The sequence below is a fragment of the Typopeltis vanoorti genome, chromosome 18 (genome assembly GCF_054136105.1).
Source record: "Typopeltis vanoorti isolate ZY-2024b chromosome 18, IOZ_Tvanoo_1.0, whole genome shotgun sequence".
In the NCBI taxonomy this organism is placed as follows: Eukaryota; Metazoa; Arthropoda; class Arachnida; order Uropygi; family Thelyphonidae; genus Typopeltis; species Typopeltis vanoorti.
In genome coordinates, this window is record NC_143566.1 from 68,239,819 (window position 1) to 68,260,821 (window position 21,003).

The following is a 21,003-nucleotide window of genomic DNA, read 5'->3' on the forward strand; positions in this document are numbered from 1 at the left end:
CTCATTTCCTTAGTGTTAGTACCTGCATGTACATATCATTGTTTTTGTGATCCATGAAGATGGCAATATAACATTGCTGAAATATAGGAAGGTATTGATTAAAGTTTTTAATTAATATTCTAGTAAACGTTGTCATTTCCTGAAAATATTAAAAGCCATGTTAATTAAATGCTGTTAATGCTAGCAATATTGTTATTACTGATAAATCAGATAAGAATATTAAAGGTTTTGGAAGTTTGTAGGTATAATCAAGATCATCTAAAGAATTCCTCTTTATTGTGCTTTCCATAAGAGATATTTTTTCCCTCCTAACAGCTATATAAAAAAACAAACGTTATATTGAAGAGAAAATCAGAATGATTTTGCTCTACAACTTGATATTGAAAATTATTAAAGAAAGGACAATAAATATTAATTATGTTATAGCCAGATAGGCTTACATGGTTTGGTTTTTGAAATTTAAAGTTGCAGAGTTTGAGAGTTCTTGAGAATAGAGCTTACAACTGAACCTTCAAGAGGGTTGAGTTGTAAGCTCTATTCTTTGTATTGCACTACTTAAAAGACAGGGAATGCGTTCTAGGGAATATATCATCATCCACAGCTTTCTTCATGCCACTGCTGGATGAAGGCCTCTCCATGCTTCCTCTATTTGACCGATCTTGTTCCTTTCTCCATCACAAATATCTGTAATATGTTTATCTTATCATCCTTTCTTGCTGCTGGTCTTCCTTGTACACACTATATACATATATAGATTTTGAAAAGCTTTTGACTTTGTAAAATGGGATAAGATGGTGGAAGTAATGGAAAAGATTGGAAAGACAGAAGGCTAATTATTTCACTATATATGGGACAAACTGCCATGGTGAGAGACATGGAGACATATATGGTACAACAGAACCAGGTATCATTGGACGAGGAGTAAGCTCTATTCTCATAACGAATACATGTTAAAGCACCAATTTTGTTTAACATGTATTCTGAAGCAGTGTTAAAAGAAGCACTGGAGAATTTGGAAGAAGGAATAAAGATTGGGGGATAGACATATATTTGCAATAAGATACTCAGATGACAAGGCATTATTATCAAATACTGAAACAGGACTTCAACATCTGTTGAACAGATTACTGGAATTGTCTATCAATTATGGAATGAAAATTAACATCAGAAAAACAAAGGTAATGAAAATAGCAAGGAAAGAGGCAAATATGAATATCAGAATAAATGGGGAAAAATTGAAAGAATTGAATCTTCCTAGATATTTAAAGACATTTAAATATCTAGGAAGTGTTATTAGCAGTGATGGAAGATGTAAAAGTGACATAAAAGCAAGAATAGCGATGGAAAGAGATGCCTTTAATAGAAAATGGAATTTATTCAGAAGGAAAATGGATAGAAACCTAAAGAAAAGACTAATAAAATGTTATGTGTGAAGTGTTGCTCTCTATGCAGCTGAAACTTGGACATTGAAGAAATTAAGATTTTGGAAAGCTTTGAGATGTGGATGGAGAAGGATGGAAAAAATCAAATGGACAGATAAAATAACTAATGAAGTGGTCTTAAAAAGAGTAGAAGAAGAAAAGTCTGTTAAGGAGGATAAAAAGAAGAAAGGGAAACTGGATCAGATATATTCTGAGAGGGAATGGAATCATCAGAGATGCCATCGAAGGAAAAGACAGAAAAAGACCCAGAGGAAGAGTAAGGAAAACAGTGCTAGATGACATGCTGAATGGAAACAGGTACACAACCTTGAAAAAGAAGGCTCAGAACAGAAGAGAGTGGAAGAAAAGTTTTTGCTACTAAGAGAAGAACCTGCTCAATTTCAGAATACTCAAGAAGATATATATATATATACTAGGAGGGCTTCACCTACGGCGCTCAACCCCCCTGTGTTCCGGACTGGTAGGCTGGTTCTCCTTGAATTCTGATGGCACGAATTTTGAAGACTCGACATTCAGGGTAGCCCCTAAGGGTCGAGTCTATATTTGTACCAAATAGATGCCTGTGGGAAAAAGATGTTGAGAATATGTTCAAATCATTCCATAAAATAATTTGCTAGAGTAGGAGAAAATAGGAGATCCCATTGCAGTTCCTTTTATCTATTTATAAAGTTTGTTTTCACAACACACGTAGCCTGAATTTATTACAAATTCAAATAATTTTACAATATAAGGAAATATATATAAGAAATGGGGGGGGGGGGATCATTGCATAGTAATTCTGTTGTATTAGCCAATGATATGTTTGTGAAGAGTGAAACTGTGTCAAAACTAATTAAAAGATGGGTAGGTTGTAAAGATAATCTTGTTATTTTATTCTTGAAATCTTCAGAATTTTTAATGGAAGAAGAAGAATTTCCTGTAAATGTGGAGAAAAGATTTGATTGATAGAAAGGGGGATGGTAAATCCCTTTGTTTTTATAGCCGGGTACAAAACTCGGATCGAAATCCATATCGTTTCATGCCAAAAAAACTATTGGCGAGCCCAAGTGTAAATGATCACTTGGGTAGTACAACACCAGTTAGTGACGGAGCTTGCTCCACCTTTGCATGGAGTTGCCCTGGTGTTGTACTACCCAAGTGATCATTTACACTTGGGCTCGCTGATAGTTTTTTCAGCATGAAACTCTATGGATTTCGATCCGAGTTTCGTACCCGGCTATAAAAACATAAAGGGATTTACCATCCCCCTTTCTATTAACATATTCGCCGGTAAAATAGCCTTTCGGCTTATTAGATTTGATAGATGTTTTAAGAGTTCATAAATCGGACAACCTATACATTTCACAATAGTTCTTAATGGAACATTTTCTTTATGTATATTGGGAAGACCATAAAGTTGGGGAGGTCTAACGTGATGAACTCTTAACTTTTTGATGGCTTCTTCTTCTAGGATATTATCAAAATAGTTATTTTTGTCATGAACCACAACTTCATGCCCTTTGTCATCTTTGCTAATTACTATACTCTTATTATGTTTAAAGTTCAAGAGATGATAGGCCTAGAATATGATTTTTTGATAAATTGCTGAGAGGAGATATGGATTTAAATAGAATGTATTTAAAAATGAATTTTACTAGATAAGGAATACAGGAAGTTATGAAGGCCTTATCAATTCTAAACATGAAGTCTATAATAGGAATGATTTTCAGAGCTGCAGCATAATCTAACCTTTTTGACAACACTGAGATTTCTTCATTAGATAAAAGATAGCCTGAAATATTCATTACAGTTCATGAGGTGTCAGTCTAGGCATTAAGTAGAATATTCTTCTTATTTAAAAGTGATTGAAAATTTTAAATATGACATTGTTCAACTGTCAGGAAATTTGCTTTAAACTTTCTCAATTTTGGGAAGTCATCCTAAGTAACACTCCTCATTTCCGTGTTTCATAAAATTGTAATTATTTATTTCTTTGAATTCTAATAGTTGAAGTTATCCTCAACTTTTTGTTTATCTCAACTTCAGGAAGCCATTGTATTGACAATGGCTTCCTATAGTTGATGGCATATATTGTCACATGCTTGTAATTTGTCTTATATTGTGTTTATCTCTTTTCAACTCTATTGACAATGACAGAAAACTATTTTAACCAAAAATTTTACAAATGTGAAATTATTTTTCTTGAGTGTTATCCCATTACTTTATAATTTATCAAAATGAATGGCAAAGTCAGTTTATTGTAACAAGTATAAGGTTGTGAAATTTGGGATCCACTAATTGGAGGCTACATACTGTATTAGTAGAACTATGCTAGAGGAAGTGGTAGCAGCAAGGGTCTTAGGGGAAGGATGATTAATAGAAATTTTGAAGTTTAGGTGACATGTTGCAAAGGTAGTAAAGGTAACCCAGAGGATTGTGCAATACTGGAAAAGATGTTTGAATGGTAGAGATAGAAGAGTGGTGATTCCATTGTATCCCCGATCACACCTCTTCTGGATTATTGTGCTCAGATCTGATCACTGGATTTGAATGGGATAAATTACCCTTGGAGAGAGTACAGAGTTGTATAACAAAAATGATATCAGTACTATACAGTGTGAGCCATGAGAATAGACTGAGGGCATATGGACTGCACAGTTTGATGGGCAGAAGAAAAAGAGATGGTATGATAGAGACATTTAAACGGTTGGGAGATAGATACAGGATTGACAGTGGGGAGATCTTTCATATGTATGGTAGAACAAGGGGCCATCCCTAGAAGTTGCAAATGGATGTGGTGAACAAGAGGGTGATAAGTGGCTTTTTTTGCATGGAGAGTGGGTGGACTGTAGAATTCATTCCCTGATGGAGTAGTGAAAGCATGAACAGTTAGGGGGTACTGTTATAGACTATGTTGTCTAAGATAGGCCTCCTCACAAGACTCACTGTAGTGAATCATGTGATCCATGGCGATCTTGAATAATAATAATAATAATAAAGTACATGTTTAATATCAGGATGTTGGAAAAACACACAGAAAGACCAAGATATAGGTGGATTGATGCAGTGTGCCTTAGATGGTGTCTCTATTTCTATCCGTTATCCACATGGATCACCTTATGAAGGAAAAGGGGTATTGAACCTGATTTCAAAATTGAAGATGTTAATCTTAGTTCTTAACTTTATGCAGACAATGTCCTTCCTTAAATAGCAAGATGAATAACAGTCAGCATATTGGGTTGAACACCACCACCTATGTTCACAGTTAAAAAAGGAAATAAAAGGCCATCAAACTATTGTCTCATTACTCTTGCCTCAGTTCTTTTGAAATTATCAACACTGATTTCTTTGTCCTGCCCCACGTGTGAAGGCCCACCAATTAATTCATCATCATCCGTGGTTCTTTTAAGCACTCAAGTGCCCACGACCTTCCAAGTATCCTTGGATTTCATAACCATAATTCTAGGATAAGGTGGGTAACCTGTGCCTATAAGTATTCTTTGTATGTAAGTTGCATGTTTTCTCTTGGCAGGTTTGCCTGATTGTTGGATGAAAAACCCTGCAACCTCCATATGAGACTGGTTAATTTACCTTCAGTTAAAAAGCCCTAATAAAGATTATTTGCATCCTATACAGATTCAAACTGTTTTTCCCAACCTAAGGGCATTCTCTACACCAGCTGAGCTACTTATGCTCTCCACCAGTTAATTAGTAACCACAAATATGGATTCTGCTTGATAGCTCATTTCTACATAGATTATTTAGAGAATCAAGTGTACAGCCTCTTAAACCATTGTTTGGCTGTGCTGTGCAGATGATGTTAGTTATTTTGCCACGCGGTCCAGAAGCATTACATATATTTTAGTGCATTTAAACAGCTAACATCAAAAATCCAATTCACAATAGCAATATCTGCCTTTTGTAGACACACACACACACACACACACCAAGTTCATTATCTTTTTCTATTTCCAGAAAGCCAACAACACATACTGGAAGATATTTACACAAATAATCACATCATCGTCCAGCCCAACAGCACGGTATCGTTAAAACGTTAACACACAGAACCAGGGCTGTTCTGTTTCAATGATGCTGCTCTTAACACTGAATCACCTGTCTTTGCCACACATTTTTAGCCAATTGTTATAACTTCCATTTAAAATATTAAATTTTACCTTATCCCCTCCACCCACCCCCAATATATAAGGCCACAGCAAAACTTTACTATACCATATAATTCAGGGCACATCTGAAAAGATCCAGAATGCTGTCTTCACACCACATTCAAACCATATATCAGATTAGTTAGGTGAGTTAGCCTATCTCATACGGAGGTAGCACGGTTTTTTCTCCCGGAAACTCGGGTTTTTTCATCCCGCATACCGACAAATTGGCCCTTCAGAACACACACAATTTACAGACAAAAAATACTAGTTGTTGTGGTGGTGGAGGTGGGCAGTAGATGCCGTTGATGGAGATGATTCATAGTAGAGGTTCAGTGTAGTGGTTGAGACAGTTGTAGGTGTCCTCCCGCGATGAGTCTTTGGACTCCTTGGAGGTATCAGGAATAATAATAATAATAATCTGTTCACCTGTCCATTCTTTATTACATCTAAGAGTATATGAAGTGCTGTACTTGTGACCTGGTTTACAATACAATAGATACACAGGAAGATCTATTGACATACATTTTAGAGAATATAAGAAATACATTTGCCATCATCTTTATTCCAAGTTGAGACTGGCAGATCATGCTGTTGACATCCCTTCATACAGGATTAGATTAGATTGCAAGTCAGGCAGACTATTTTGGAATATGCAGAATCTATGAAATTTTCCCCAAACCTCATCAAGTATGGTCATATTAATTTACTAAAAATTTGGCATACAGTCCTTTTAAAATTAACTTTATATAAACTTCTCTTTATACAATAGGTTGTGCAAATTAAAACTTTAGTTCTTTGTGTTGTGTGTTAATATTTTAAACCATTTCCACTATTAACTAATTATTGCTGTTTGTGTACTCTGACAAACCTTTTGTGCTCCAAAGATGCTGGGTATAAAACCAGTGCAATATTAGCAACTAAATAATTAAATAAATATATTATTTATTTTCTTAGTAATTTCTTTTTGAATTAAACTACAAAAATGAAAGAATAGTTACCAGTGCTTAAACTTTTCTGCATGTCTAAATCATAAAATTCTCTTACGATGATGGGTTTTTTTTTGGTTCCGAATTAATTACATTAAGTAAACAACCAGTGTGCTTGAAATACTTTTGAAAAACAGTATGAAGTATATTTTAGTACTTAAATGTTAATGTACATTTGAAAAAAGATACATGAAAACCTCATTTTACATTTTTTATTTGCAAAGATTCAAATTAACAATCATTGAAAAATCAAAAGCATGAACCACAATACAAAACAAAAGCATAAATGTATAATAGCAAATCGGCAGCATTTGTGATTGTCTTTCGTTTTATGTTCTATATCATTGTAGGTGTAGATTACAAAACAATGTTTGTGTTTTGGTCCACTGTGAATTATGTCATAAGAGCTGCAAAAGAAGTGAAAATTTTACTAATATTATTTAAACAATACATTAAAAAATATGCTCTAAACGTAGAGCCAATTCAGTGTCTTCCTCAACTGGAAAAAAAAACAGAAAGTCACTTACCATTGAGAAACAAATGGAAGTGATTCAGTGCATTGAATCCGATAAGCATCATCATTCTGGTGTGTGTAAAGATTAAAGTTAATGCCTCTTACAGTTTCAACCGTAGTAACCAATGGATAAGATAAAGCATTCACATGCAGGAAATGGTCAGGCTTTAATACAGATACAAACTGCCCTTGAATCTCTTTGTGATGATGATCTTGACGGGGAACACAGCTCTTCCATTCAGAGAGCTGTAACAAATTCTCTGAAATTATGTAGCATTTTGGAGGAGAGGAGAGGAAAAAGGCCCAACAGACATCCTCGTTTCACTTCTTAACTAAGAGGGACAAAGAACCTGTCAGATGATCTTCATCCAAGCCTGTCTTCTATTAAGGCTTCTGTTTTATGTCATTATACAGTATTTTTGCTTTTATTTATAAGTTATTGCAGTGGCACACTCAGCATTTAATCTTGAAGGGGGGGGGGGCGAGTTGAGTAAATGATTTGAAAATACACACTACACATTGCATACGACCTATGACTGAGCATCTGCAGTGATCGCCAATATATGATACCTGTGATCTCCTCTGGCCCAGCTCAGGCTAACAAAGTAGTGCTTGGTCAGCCCGAGCAATACTTCATTCGCCTAGCGTTCACAGCAGCCATGATTCCCGAGCTATAGGTATTCCCATCTTATGTGACCACTAATTCATAAGTAGTATAGAAAAAGAAGACACGACATAACATAAATAAAAAAATGAATTTTAATTAAGAAAAGATTTTTGAAAAATTTTCTAGTGTTTTTTTTTTTTTTTTTCCTTTTTCTTTTTTTTTGGGGGGGGGGACCAGGGCCCCTTGAACCCCCTGGATGCACCATTGAGTTATTGTCTTATGTTATTTATAAACATTATTTACATGAAATAATTATAAAATAACCATAATTCTTTATAAAAAATCGCAAAATTATTAACTTGTAGAGGTAGTTTTTGTATTGAAGGAACCAATCTCATTTAAATACGTTATAATTTTACATCAATTTACAAAGAATTCACTTTAGGAAATGTGGGCTGCAAACCTGATCTCATCATAAAATGAGACCTTCCTATACTAACAGAAGGACAATGAATTATTAATAAAGAGTTACTGTTATGTTATTATTATTACCAGAGCTTAAGAGAGTTGGGGAACTTCGAAGAAAAAATTCTCGTTGGAAGAAAAATTCTAGCTCTCATCCTCAACTTCCATGGATGTCTCTCATGCTTTATCCCATCTCCATAAAATTAAAAATTCCATCATCTATTCTATTAACCCTTTCAGAATCTGAGTGTTAAAAAGTTTTAAGTGCTGGGAGAAAATCATGTTGGAGGTTAATGGAGTATAGACAACACTGGAAGGTGTCAGAAAACTATTTTAATTCTTCTAATATTTTGTTTCAGTCACAAAAGACATCTTCAGGGAATACAAACTAATGCTGGTAACACACACACACACACACAAAGGCAACACAATACTAAATGAAACATGTTATGACACTAGAGTCCTATCTAGATGCCCACTCTATTGACATCTGTAGGAGGCCTCAGTTGTAAATCGGGATTTCTTTAGATTAATATTTCCCATATTTGGGAAAGTTTCTTGCATCCTTATTTATTTAAATTTGGTTGATTTTGAGGACAGCTGCTCTAAAAACAGTTTTTGTTTTTTAAATTTTCTGTGACGGCATCCAATTAATGGTCTGCAAGACCATGAATTGAGGGAGGTGCAGATGTATTTTTATGTTCATCTATGTGGATGGTGGCTGATCTACCTGTCTGTCTAAAGTATGCCAACTTGCAGGAACAAGAACAATATTCTACTCTTCTTAGACACTTCAGTTACATCCTTTCCAAACACCACACCTCCTCCTTCACAGGAAACCCACTAACACAGGCAAATACATTCACAAACTTTCCAATTATCCCCCCCCCCCAACAATATGGCATCATTGAAACTCTAACCAGTAGAGCCTACAGTCTTTGTTCCGGTGCATCCTCTCTTTCAACAGAACTCAACCATATACAAAACGCCTTTGTATCCAATGACTACAGTTCCTATACAAGTTACCCCCCTTCCAATCCACAACCATCTCAGAAGGATTTAAGAATGCCATTGCCATCTCCTATGTCCAGGGTATGTGAAAAAAATAGCTAGGTCCTTAAAGAAATACAACCTCTACACAATTTTTAAGTCCCACCTGAAACTTGCTATCCTTATCATTCCCACTAAAGGTTAGCTCCCTCCTCTCAGTTTCTGGTGTATGTAAACTTTCCTATTCCCATCAGTTGACATACTTTGGACAGACAGATCAGCCACTATCTGCTTAGATGAACACATCAGACTTGCTATGATCAGTTTGCTTTTGCAGACCTGGATTAACAGTAAATGAATTTCTGCATGCAAGCTCTCAATATTTGTGCTAGAATTTGATAACATGCAAAGTAAATCTTCTAGATAGTTATAAAACAAATCTCTTGATTTTATGTATTGTCTGTACATTTTGCAATATTTTGTAAATTAACTTTTTCATTGTAGATTGTTTTCCTTAATCAACATAAAAATATGTTCTAGAGCAGACAAATTTCATTAAGAAAATACACAAAATATATTTTATGTAATATTATTTGTCTTCCTTTACAGAGACGAAGGCACATAATGCATCAGTCCAAAAATGTAGAATTAGCCAAAATTGACCTTCTGGAGCAAAAGTTATCAAAAAGTGAGTTATTAGCGCAGTGAATTGATTACGATACAACCATTTATTTATTTTTTGAATATTTATGGGATTCATTAGTGCTATCTTGTGTGGGGGGGGGGTCGTAACCTGAGGCAAATCTTTCGTCTCCATATTCTTAATTTCCTTTTTGATTTTGAGTTTTTCCACTATTCTGTTCAGTAGTATATACATCTCTCCAAAGAACTTAAAATCGAAGTGTGTGGCTATTACTACCCATAGTTTTTATGGTTGCTGAGACTTGGATAATCAAACAGAAGAACAAAGATTGATAAACTTTGAAAACAAGTTTTTGAACTAAATAAATAAAACAGCATGGAACAAAATGAAAATCAATCAGGAGATCAGAGAATACTTACATGCTGTAAAGAGATTATTAATTGCCATTTGTTATGAGATTATCTCTATTAAGATTGTTTTTAGACCCCAAGTGTTTATTAATGCACAAGGGTTCAATTCCGATTGCTGCAATAACTTTGAACTTCTTTTAGAATCCGGAAAAATCACTGACTGAAGACCAAATCCAAAAAAAAATACAGATTTAATAAAACTAAAACAATATATGCACTTTAAATAAAATTACATAACTACAAATTAGTGGATCCAGGGCCTTCTAAAATAAATCTACACTTTAGAGATTTTCTTATCCAAAAATATTTAAAATCACCTATTCTCTGACTCATTCTATTACTGGATTGTTTAACATATACTTAATCACATCTACCAAATTAAACACCTTGTTTTCATAATAAAATGTTCATAGTCAGTTTCCTTGTTAGGGCCTTTTCCAAAAATATTAACATTTCCTTCTTCTTTTCCATGGGATCCTTTCTTATCATCCTTATGTAGTATACAATATTATTCCTCACTGAAGTATAAATACTTCTTACCTCTTGCAGTTCTATTTGATGCACAATTTACTGTAACAGAGAAAAAAGTTTCTTCTACTACTTCATAAACAACATATCTAAGTAAAAATAACAAATAAATCCGGCGTCCTTAAGATAGATGAAAAACTTTCCAATCAACGTTTCCTCGAACATTCAATTAGAACATTGACTGCAATATCTTCTTTTATTTACTAAATACTTGTTGATAGTCTGAACTCATCTAGTTTAAAAATTCATAGTTTTAAGATTCTTTTTCGGAACTACTATTAATATTTGTCCGACTGTTACGTAAAACTTTAAAACTTTCAAAGAGAAAAATTTCTCCAGTCTGCGTTCTTAAACTTCCATTAGCTCTAGATGTAGAAAGTATTTTTAACTTGGGTATAATTATGTTAAAGATATCTCTCTCTCTCTCTCTCTCTTGTTTTTTTTCATTACCTTTATACAAAACTCTCTCTCTGTCTGCTGTTAATCACCCATCAAACTCCTCGGTGAACCTGCGCACTCCATATAAAATGGATGGCAAATGAAAAGTTATGTATAATGGCTCACATGTTGTCTCCATTAGTGTAACAAAAATGTCTTTACAATACACAAATCTCAACAATTTTAAATCACAATAAAAAGGATTGAAAGTAACATGAATAATTTTTTTTAACATTTTTATTATTTCTCAGATAAATTACATACATTATAGGAACACAGTTATGTGTAACAAATACTTTCTTGTACATAAAGTTTTTTTTTAAATAATAATAACAATAACTGTTTACAACATATATTATTATAATATTCATAATGATTATTACAGGTGTTTCTTTGCAATTTTACACTCTATATTGCATACTTTTGTCACAGTTATTACATACATTACATACATTTGGTTACATATGAACATCTTGGATGAGAACTAATTTCTCTGCTTTCATCCTCGAAGCTTATATGTAAGCTTATCTGAGGATGACACCAGTTGGTTATTATTATTATTTTTTTGCTGTGTTGGGAAGCTACGAAATCTATGATGGAGAAATTCGCGCACACACACACAATAACTTGGAATGTATTGCTGCGTCGCTGAACTGGAAGCTTGAATGAATATATTGTGTTTCATTAAGTTTGTATGGTATTTTGGGTGCATGTTTCTTGTTCATAGTATGTCCTTAGAGCTCTTTTTCAGGCTATTGTAGTTTGTAAGGTTTCTGTATTCAAAAGGTAATTTGTTTATCATGTCTGGGATGTAGAAGTTTCGGTGGCCTTTCCGTAGTGATTATTGTATTTATATGTGATATAATTAGTTGTCTGAGGTCTTGTTATACGGTATGTATTTCTGACTGTCCTGTAGTTGGCATCAAAATAATGTTTTAGCAAAGCTGCATAGTGACGTAAATGTTTTGCTGTCAGTATTTTGTGTTCTGACATTGCAGTATATATAAAATCGTTATTTTTTCTTTGTTCCCAAAAGATCAGTTTTATCATTTTGTACTGTAGCGACATTAATCTACAGGGTGTTCGGGATAAATTTGACAGTTTCGTAAGGAAAAAGAAAATCTTCTTTGTATCTATTAAATTTAATGAATTGACAAAAAAACATTACAGGCAGAGTTAATTACAATACTATCAACAAGATTTACTCAAAATAACCACCATTAGCATCGATCACAGCTTCAATTCTGCTTCGGAACCTCGAACAAGCTGATGCTACAGTCTCCCTGGGAAGGGCCGCAAAAACTGTTTTAATTTTATCCATTAACTGGGCTTTTGTATTACTGGAAGTGCGATTGGTGTCTTTTTCAACTGCGCCCCATACAAAATAATCCATGGGGTTAAGGTCTGGGGAGTTTGGAGGCCAAACATTTGGACTGGTGAAGTCGTAGAAATTTTCAGACAACCATTTTTGACTTTTCCCAGAGGTGTGGCAAGGGGCCGAATCCTGCTGCCATACATACGGCCTACCATTGGCTACCCTTGTTATCCAGGGCTTGACTACAGTTAGCAACTCCACGAACAAAGCCCGAATTCCAATGCCAGGGTTCTTCAACACCTGTTCCTGCAGATTTGCGAGGAATTCTGCTGTACGAACGCAATCAGATCGTCTGCTAGGGATCTTTCTTCTTGCTACATCCTCGTAGTCACCATTGCAAGTCTCTAGTTCATGCCTGATTGTTTTTACTGTATTCAGGGAGCATTGGACAGCAGTCGTAATATCCTTATTTTGATGGCGGGCACGAATCATCATGATACAAGTTATTCTCTTCCATGATTCAGGTGGGTTCCAGCTATCCATCCTTTCTGACATCTTGTATATGAATGAAGAAGGGTCCAAACTTTTAAATGAAGAGAAGTGTGTGTTAATACATGTAACTTACGGAAAAATATAATTAATTATAAATATGTCAAATTTATCCCGAACACCCTGTATTTAATTTGTAGGGTACACAGAAAGCATACGTTGTTATAGCGTATCTTAGTATATTTTGGCATAGTGCTTTGTATATTAGTGTTTTTAGGCGTATGGGAACTATGTCTTTTAACCTATAGAGTTTGTTGTATAGATGGTTAATGTGGCTATTCCAGTTCATATCTGCATCAAAGTAAATTCCAAGGTATCGTATTGTTTCAACCTGAGTGATTGTAGTGGTTTTGCTGTTCTGTGTGTTTTTTATGTTAGAAAGTGGATGTTGGATGGTTATATATTTGTTATCAACTGGTCGCATCAGTGGATTTCTGAATATCATCAATTTTGTCTTTTCTGAGTTTAGGTGTATGGAGTTTTTGGTGAGCCAATCATGATCAGATTTATGTCATGTTGCATATTTGTTTGGGCTATGCTTGCGTTATTGTGGATGGATATTATTGCTGTATCGTCTGCGTATTGGAATATCTTACCTTTGAGTGGTAACTGATTAATATCGTGCATGTAAATGTTGAATAGAGTTGGGGAGAGTACAGCTCCCTGTGGTACTCCACAGGTTACTGGTAGCTCTCTGCTTCGGTTTGATCCGATACGTGTAATATGCTTTCTATTTTGAAGGTAGTTTGTAAACCACCTGTGAAGAGGCTTGTCTATTCCAACATGCCTCAACTTTTCTAACAAGGTTTGATGTGTGAGTGTATCGAATGCTTTAGTTAGATCAATAAAGACTACCATGGCAATTTTGTTTTTGTCTAAGGCGGTATTAATTATGTCTGTGAAGTCTTCCAAGAGAGATGTTGTTCCCTTATTTTTCTGAAAAAAATATTGTGTTTGGGGGATAATGTGAAAAGTCTCTGTGTATGCTGCGAGTTTCTTCAGTATGATCCACTCCATGATTTGATTGATAATTGGTAATGTTGCTATGGGTCTGTAATTGCTGATTAAATTTCTTTTTCCATGTTTGTATATGGGTGTGATTATGGCGATCTTTAGCATACTTGGTATCTGTCCTGTTTTAAATATTTTATTTATTAATTTTAGTAGGATAGGACTTAAACTAGTTGCATGTTGCTTTATATCTTTAGGTCTTATGCCATCAATTCCTGAGCCTTTGATTGGTTTGATTTGATGTATTGCAGAGAGAAGTTCTGCTTCTTTTATGGTTGGGAACCATAATGTCTGTTTTGATTGTGGTCCATGTGGAGGGTCACATTTTGTGATTGGGGGAATATTTCTGTGCAGTTCTTGGATGGAGTCTGCAAAGTATTGGTTAAACTCATTTGCTAGTTGTTGGATAGGTTTTGCGTCTTTCATGAAGCTGTGTTTTATGGTTTCGGAGGCAGTGGTGTTGGGAACACAATCTAGCATCTCATTGATCAGATGCCAGGTTTGTTTTATGTTGTTTTTGTGCAGAGGTTATTTTGTCTCTGTAGTAGCTTCTTTTTGCATTTCTGATTTGTGTTGTAAAACGATTCCTTGTTATCTTATATTCAGTTTTTAAAGCTGTGTTATTTGGATATCGCTTTAATTCTTTCCATAAAGCGTCCTTTCTGTGTATTTCTAGGATTAAGTTTTGTGTTATGCGAGGATTTTGTGTTGTTTTTGAATGAATTCTGACTTTCTTTGTAGCTTTCTTATATATTTCCTCCAGTGTGAGTTTAATGTTGTTGTATAGGATATCTGCTGAATCTGATGCCAGGTGTTCCCAGTCTGTTTTTCTTATTTCGCGGTTGACTATTTCTTCGTCTATTATTGTTTTTTGTCGATTTTCTTCTGTGGGACATTGCATTGATATTGTCTTGGTGTGCAGGTTTAGAGCGGTGAAGTAATGGTCTGCTACTTTGCACTTTATGACTGATGCAGAATAACAGTTTGGTGGTGCTTGGACGTTTATGATCTAGACAGGAGGCAGTAATAATATTTTCGAATATTTCTTCTCTAGTACATGATGTTATTGTTGGTATTAGATTATACATGGATAGCGTGTCTAGGTATTGTACAGTGTTGTTCTGGTTTTCATTTGCAAATAATAATAATAGTAATAATAGTGTTTATTTCTTCAATGTTAAAACATTTTAATATAATGCATTAACCTACATCAATTTAATATTGTTGAATTCAAATCACACTGAATATTTTATATTTGCGTTATTTGCAATAAAAATAATTGCCTTTTTCATAAATTCTGGAATACGTGTTTCAGTACATTGTACAGTAGACTATGTTACTTGTTGTATGTTTTCTCCCAGGTACTAGAATAGAAAAGTACAAAAGAAAATAATAAATAAATAAAATAATAATGTCTTTCACAGCATAAGACTAATTTTATAGTCAAAGTTTTAAATTTCATATTCATTTCAAAGAAAAAATCTTAAAAAGGCTTCAGTTTGATAATTTACTAAGTATTTAGTGAAGAAAGATAACCTCATGATATCATCAGTAACACTAGATCTGCAGAAGAAACTTTATTGCATGTTTGATTCTGATCACTGATTAGATCAACTTTTCTAGGCCTTACTTCTTTTTTTAGTTCAAAAGTTTTTTTTTTGTGTGTGTGTGTGTGTGTGTGTGTGTGTGTGTGTGTGTGTGTGTGTGTGTGTGTGTGTGTGTGTGTGTGTGTGTGTGTGAAAAACTCATGCAGTCAAATAGGGCTTTTCTCACAGAAAAAAAAAGCCCAGATTTTTAATTCCACAACTCAGCAGAATTGACTGTGTAAAGCAAGTACATAAATAAATACTAGTTAGGTTAGAACATTGCCTTTTATTTAGCACATCATTCGAATGCCCTTAATCTCAAGTTATGAGAGATGGTGATGGGATGACTACAATTTCAAACTAAACAGTTACTGATAAAAGAGTGCTACCTATAAACTTCTAGAATGAAGAGATAATAGAGGAGAATAAAATATCTGTTTCTAAATTGAAGGATGTTTCCTATTAACATATAGTAATAACAGATTAATCACTACTTCAGGGAAAAAAAACTTATTCATATAATTTTTGCCTAGAGTATCACAGAATTCTTTGGCCAAGTGGATAGCATCTCTTCTTTCCACTCAACAAGCTATGGGTTCCAATCACATTGTTTACATGGATGTTTCTGCAAATCTTTAGCTGGTAAATGATTTTTGGACACCTAGTGTAAGACCATCACCCTGCCTGAAGTGCTTGAAAAAGTACCATGCTTCATCTAAAGAGCAGAGTTCCCAGATTATCCAACCCTTATCCCACCCACTGTACTCTGTCACATTGTACACTTTTCATGAGTGGGATCCACAAGAAATTACTGAATGATTAACAGTGCATACACGAAATCAGAGTTTTAGCAAAATAGTATGGTCTAATTATAACTTGATAAGTCCTAGTGAAATGTGGTGAAAGGTATTAAAAAAACTAAGATGTTTACTAGTACTACTTCACACAAGAAGGATATACACAATTTGTTAGGCCTATTTAGATTAGAATGATGCAGTAATGCTTGACAGCTTTCTTGATGAAGTTTATCCATAAGGAACCCACTCGTGAAAGACTTGAGCCTTCTTCCAAGGAACCCTGTGCTTGCAGGTGATAGAATGTTTTGCAGTTTGACTGTTCAGGTTAATTAATGCATTTATGTTCCAGACAATACACAGATGCATATCTTCTGGATTGTCCAAAGTAGGGGTAGGTGTATGGATCTAATAGGAACAGATGGGATATCAGCATGTATGCTAAAAGAATGTTCACCTGAATTTGCTAAGTCCTTGACATGTTTGTATTCACTTGAGTCTCAGCTCAGGTAAGAAACTACAGGAATAGAAAGAATGTATGATAGTTCTGTTTGTACAAGGGTGATGCAAAAATTAGTGTGCCTTAACTACTGACCTGTCATCATCTCTGGAGTGGTGAAGATTTTAGAGAAGTTGGTAAGAATTTGCATACAGACAGAAATAGGTTGACAGAAAAGCTATACTCTACAAGGAACTGTATGGGTTTACTAAAGAGACATCATTCTTAAGCAGTTTGCTATATCTAAGTCAGCTATAACATGTTACAGTTGACTTGGATAAAGATAATAAATACATTGCATAAACTGGAGAATATGGGATTGGAATATACACTCTTGACTTGAATAAGTGAATGGTTGACAGACAGGTATTAGAAAGTGATATACAGTGGATCTAAATGTGTTAGATTTAAAGTAATCAGTGGTATACCCTGTGAACCAGTCCCGGGAAGGATCTGATCTTAGAGGTTCAGTTGTTTTGGTGATGATGCAAAGGTGGACAAGGCAGTCAGGGATGCTATTGATTTCAGATATCAATATTCAGAATATTGATATCTGAAAGCATCAATATTATATCATCAATATATGATAGCATATTCAGAATGATTTGAATAGGCAAATGACAGTGGCTATCAATTCAGTGTAAGTGTGAAGTTATGCACTTTGGCATGATGAGATTTCCAGTGGCATATTATATGGCTGGGATTATGCTCCAAGAAACTGATGAGGCAAGGTATCTTGGAATTATGGCAGATAGAAATTTGAAGTTCAAAGGCCACATAGCAAACATTGCAAATACAACTCAGAGGATAATTGTGATCTTGAAATGAACATTGACATGTAAGGATAAGGAAGTTATTTTGCCTCTTTACAAGGCTTTGATGCAATTGCACCTGGACTACTGTGTGCAGATTTGGTCTCCTGGGTTTCAAGGGAATATAGAAGTTGTGGAAAGGATACAAAGAGGTTACAGAGATGATATTGGGAGTAATGAAATGTAGATTATGTGGATAGATTGAGAGTATGTGGACTGATACTGGTAAACAGGAGAAGAGGAGGTGATATGATAGATGCCTACAAACTTCTGAAAGGGTGTTATAGGATATTGGTTGATGAAATTTTTTGATATATGGATGTCAGGAGAAGACAGGGGTCATCCATGAAAGTTAAGTTTGTGCACCATGAAGAAAGGAGCGAGGATTAGATATTTCTCATCTAGTATGAATGAGTTTAAGAGAAGGTATGACAGCTGGTGTAGATGATATATGGACTCCCTTAATGAGTCTTTGACTCTCTGGAGATTTCAGATAATGATTATAATAATAATATAATATTATTTATTTTAGAAAGTTGTTTAGCAAGCTAGGGAAGCCAATATGGATCTTAATGGAAAGCCTTGCCTATAAATTTTAGCATATAATCTAAGTGAATATCATGGTAAGTCTTCAATTTCTTCTTGAATTTAACATCTGAAATGGTGACTTCACCATTTCAGATGTTAAATTTAAATTTTAAATTTTTTAAAATTATGATTTAATTTTAAATCTAGAAGTTTTAGTTTAGTGATCGGTCTGTAAGTGAACAATGATCACTAAGTTAAGCTTCCTGTAGTACATTTTCATGTCTTGAACAACTATTGCCTTCCCTGTATTTCTTGTATTGATTTACTTTTTAGCTACTTCCAGAGGAAAGTTATACAAGCTTCTATCTTCAGAATGAAAGAATGGGTATTTTATTTGGAATGACTGTAATCATGACCTTTGACCAAAACATATAACTCTTTTTAAGCTAGAGGCTGACCAGAAACATTTACCACTAACTTTGTTGGTATTTTGTGTGATAGAGGACATTACCAGAGATGGATGACTAATTGATTCACTTTCCACATTAACTTATCTCTCTAAATAGGATAAAGGCTCTAATACAGTGTTTTTCAACTTTTCTGGCCATAGCCCAATTAAACAAAGCACATACTTAGCTGCCCACTTACTCCAATACCCTACCTTATCCTTTATCAGTAGGTCATATTTTACTATCAGAGGTGAGTCTTGGTATGCCATCCCTAAATGAAAATTGTGGTGTAATCAGCATAACATATGCAACTTTAATATTTTTGTGAAAAATTAAGTTGGACAAAAATAATCCTTTGGTAATATTTCAAATAGAAAATTCTTAAAATGTGGTGGGGGGACACCAAATTTTATATCTGAAATTATTTCTAAAATTCCTTTATGAAATGTGGGCACAAGATGGGGAGGTTGGAACCACTGCTATATTTAAACACTTGATTAAATAGCTCTCATTTCTTATACAAGTAAATTGGAAATTGATGCATATTCCGATAGTTTCACATTTACACCACATTCAATTCTTCATCTATTGCCCATTAGATAGGATATTTTTCTGGTGGCATGCTTTTTTTTTTTACTTATTTTTTTTTTTTTTTTATATCCACCATTTATAATTAGTTTGTTTAAATTGACTCAAAACAAATCATTGATGTAATATCAAACTGTACAGATCAAACATCCACAACCACATCATTAGAGGATACTTTTTAGAGCATAAATACTAGCTTGCCAATATTGATAGTACTGTCAGCTCTCACTATAACAGACAAAAGTCTGTTCAAATCCGCATAGGATCATTGCTTTCTAAAGAAAATTATAATGGAAAACCATCCACTAGACTATTCTGATGGTCTTTTTAATGATTCTTTTTAATGATTTAAAGGTCCCACACTATCAGTACTAAAGGAAAGTCAGTACACCAAACTACTAGCCAAAGAAACTTCTAATACACATCATGTTGGAGGTTTAATGAAATATTTACAGCACTAGAAAAGAATTAAAACTAATTTTAATGCTTCCAATATTTCGTCTAAGACATCTTCAGGGATTACAAATAACTCTTGTAACACACACTCAAATACAGCACAATACTAAGTGAAATACATGGGGAACTCTAAAGTCCTATCTAAGCGGTCGCCCTCTATATGTATTTGTAGGATATAAATTGGGATCTCTGATAATTGTTTCCCAAAGTTTGGGAAGTTTTATGCAACTGTATTTATTTAAATTTAGTTGATTTCTGAGTGCTGCCACAGATTCTAAAAACGGTCTTTCTTTTTTTGAATTTACTGTGGTGGAGCATGGTAGTTTTTCTCCAGGAGATCTTGTGGATTGTATCCAAAACATGGCATTAAAGAAGAATCATTAAAATTAGTTTTAATCCTTTCCTAGTGCTGTAAATATTCCATTAAACCTCCAACATGATGTCCTCACAGCACTTAAGCCTCAACACACACAAACTTCTAATAGCATTTACAGTTTCTCTATACTGAGCATTAACTGTGCATTTTTAAAATAAACAACTTTTGTTCAGTAGTGGAAACTGTCGTCTTATGGCATGTTGCTTCTTATTGCTTTAAGATGTCTCATGCCCTATTCTTGATAGTTAATAATTTTCATTTATAACTAAATTATAATAATTTACTTATAATTTAATTTGGCAGTGACTGTTTGTTTTTAAAACAAATTGCTTTAAAATCTCATGCCCTGTTCTCTCTGATTTTCCATTCACTCTGATAGTCTCACTGTCATAGGAGTTGTCATTCACTCAGTTTGTAGTAAACTAAATTTTGTTTGTTTTTAAAAATGTTTCCACTATTATGCGATGCAGAGATCCATCCATTTGCTGAAAAAAAAAAAAGCATTGATAGAGATGTTGATTAAAGTATAATACTATTAAAGTATTATTTCTTATTAACATGTTTTATATTACTAAAATGTGTTATAATTGTTTTATATATATATATATATATATATGTATATATATATATTTTTTTTTTAATGTTATTTATATTACAGCAAGGATATCAACTACAGATGAAGATAAAGAGAAGCAGGCAAGAAACATTACGGTATACAGTAGTTAAAACATGTTTATTAACATAGAATATATTTATTACATAGGCAAAGTGGATACTAGATCAACATTATTTCAAAGCCAAATGCTTGTAAAAACTTTGAAAGTTTCATAAGTTGACCTGAGAGCTCACACGTCCTTGGCATCCCCAAG

General features: G+C 34.1%; 1 protein-coding gene across 3 annotated transcripts in view; it reads left to right on the forward strand.

The window, feature by feature from the left end:
• LOC150096745 (uncharacterized) overlaps positions 1-21,003 on the forward strand; it is a 178,141-nt gene that overhangs the window by 25,615 nt on the left and 131,523 nt on the right. For 2 of the 3 annotated variants that reach the window (XR_016549812.1, XM_090408294.1), the window contains exons 4-5: positions 9,762-9,840; positions 20,793-20,845. Coding sequence is in view for 2 of the 3 variants with exons in the window: in XM_090408294.1 (XP_090264420.1) it covers positions 9,762-9,840; positions 20,793-20,845 (132 nt within the window). In the remaining variant the exon portion in view is untranslated. The remainder of the gene's footprint in view (positions 1-9,761; positions 9,841-20,792; positions 20,846-21,003) is intronic. The other variant, XM_090408296.1, reaches the window with a different exon arrangement.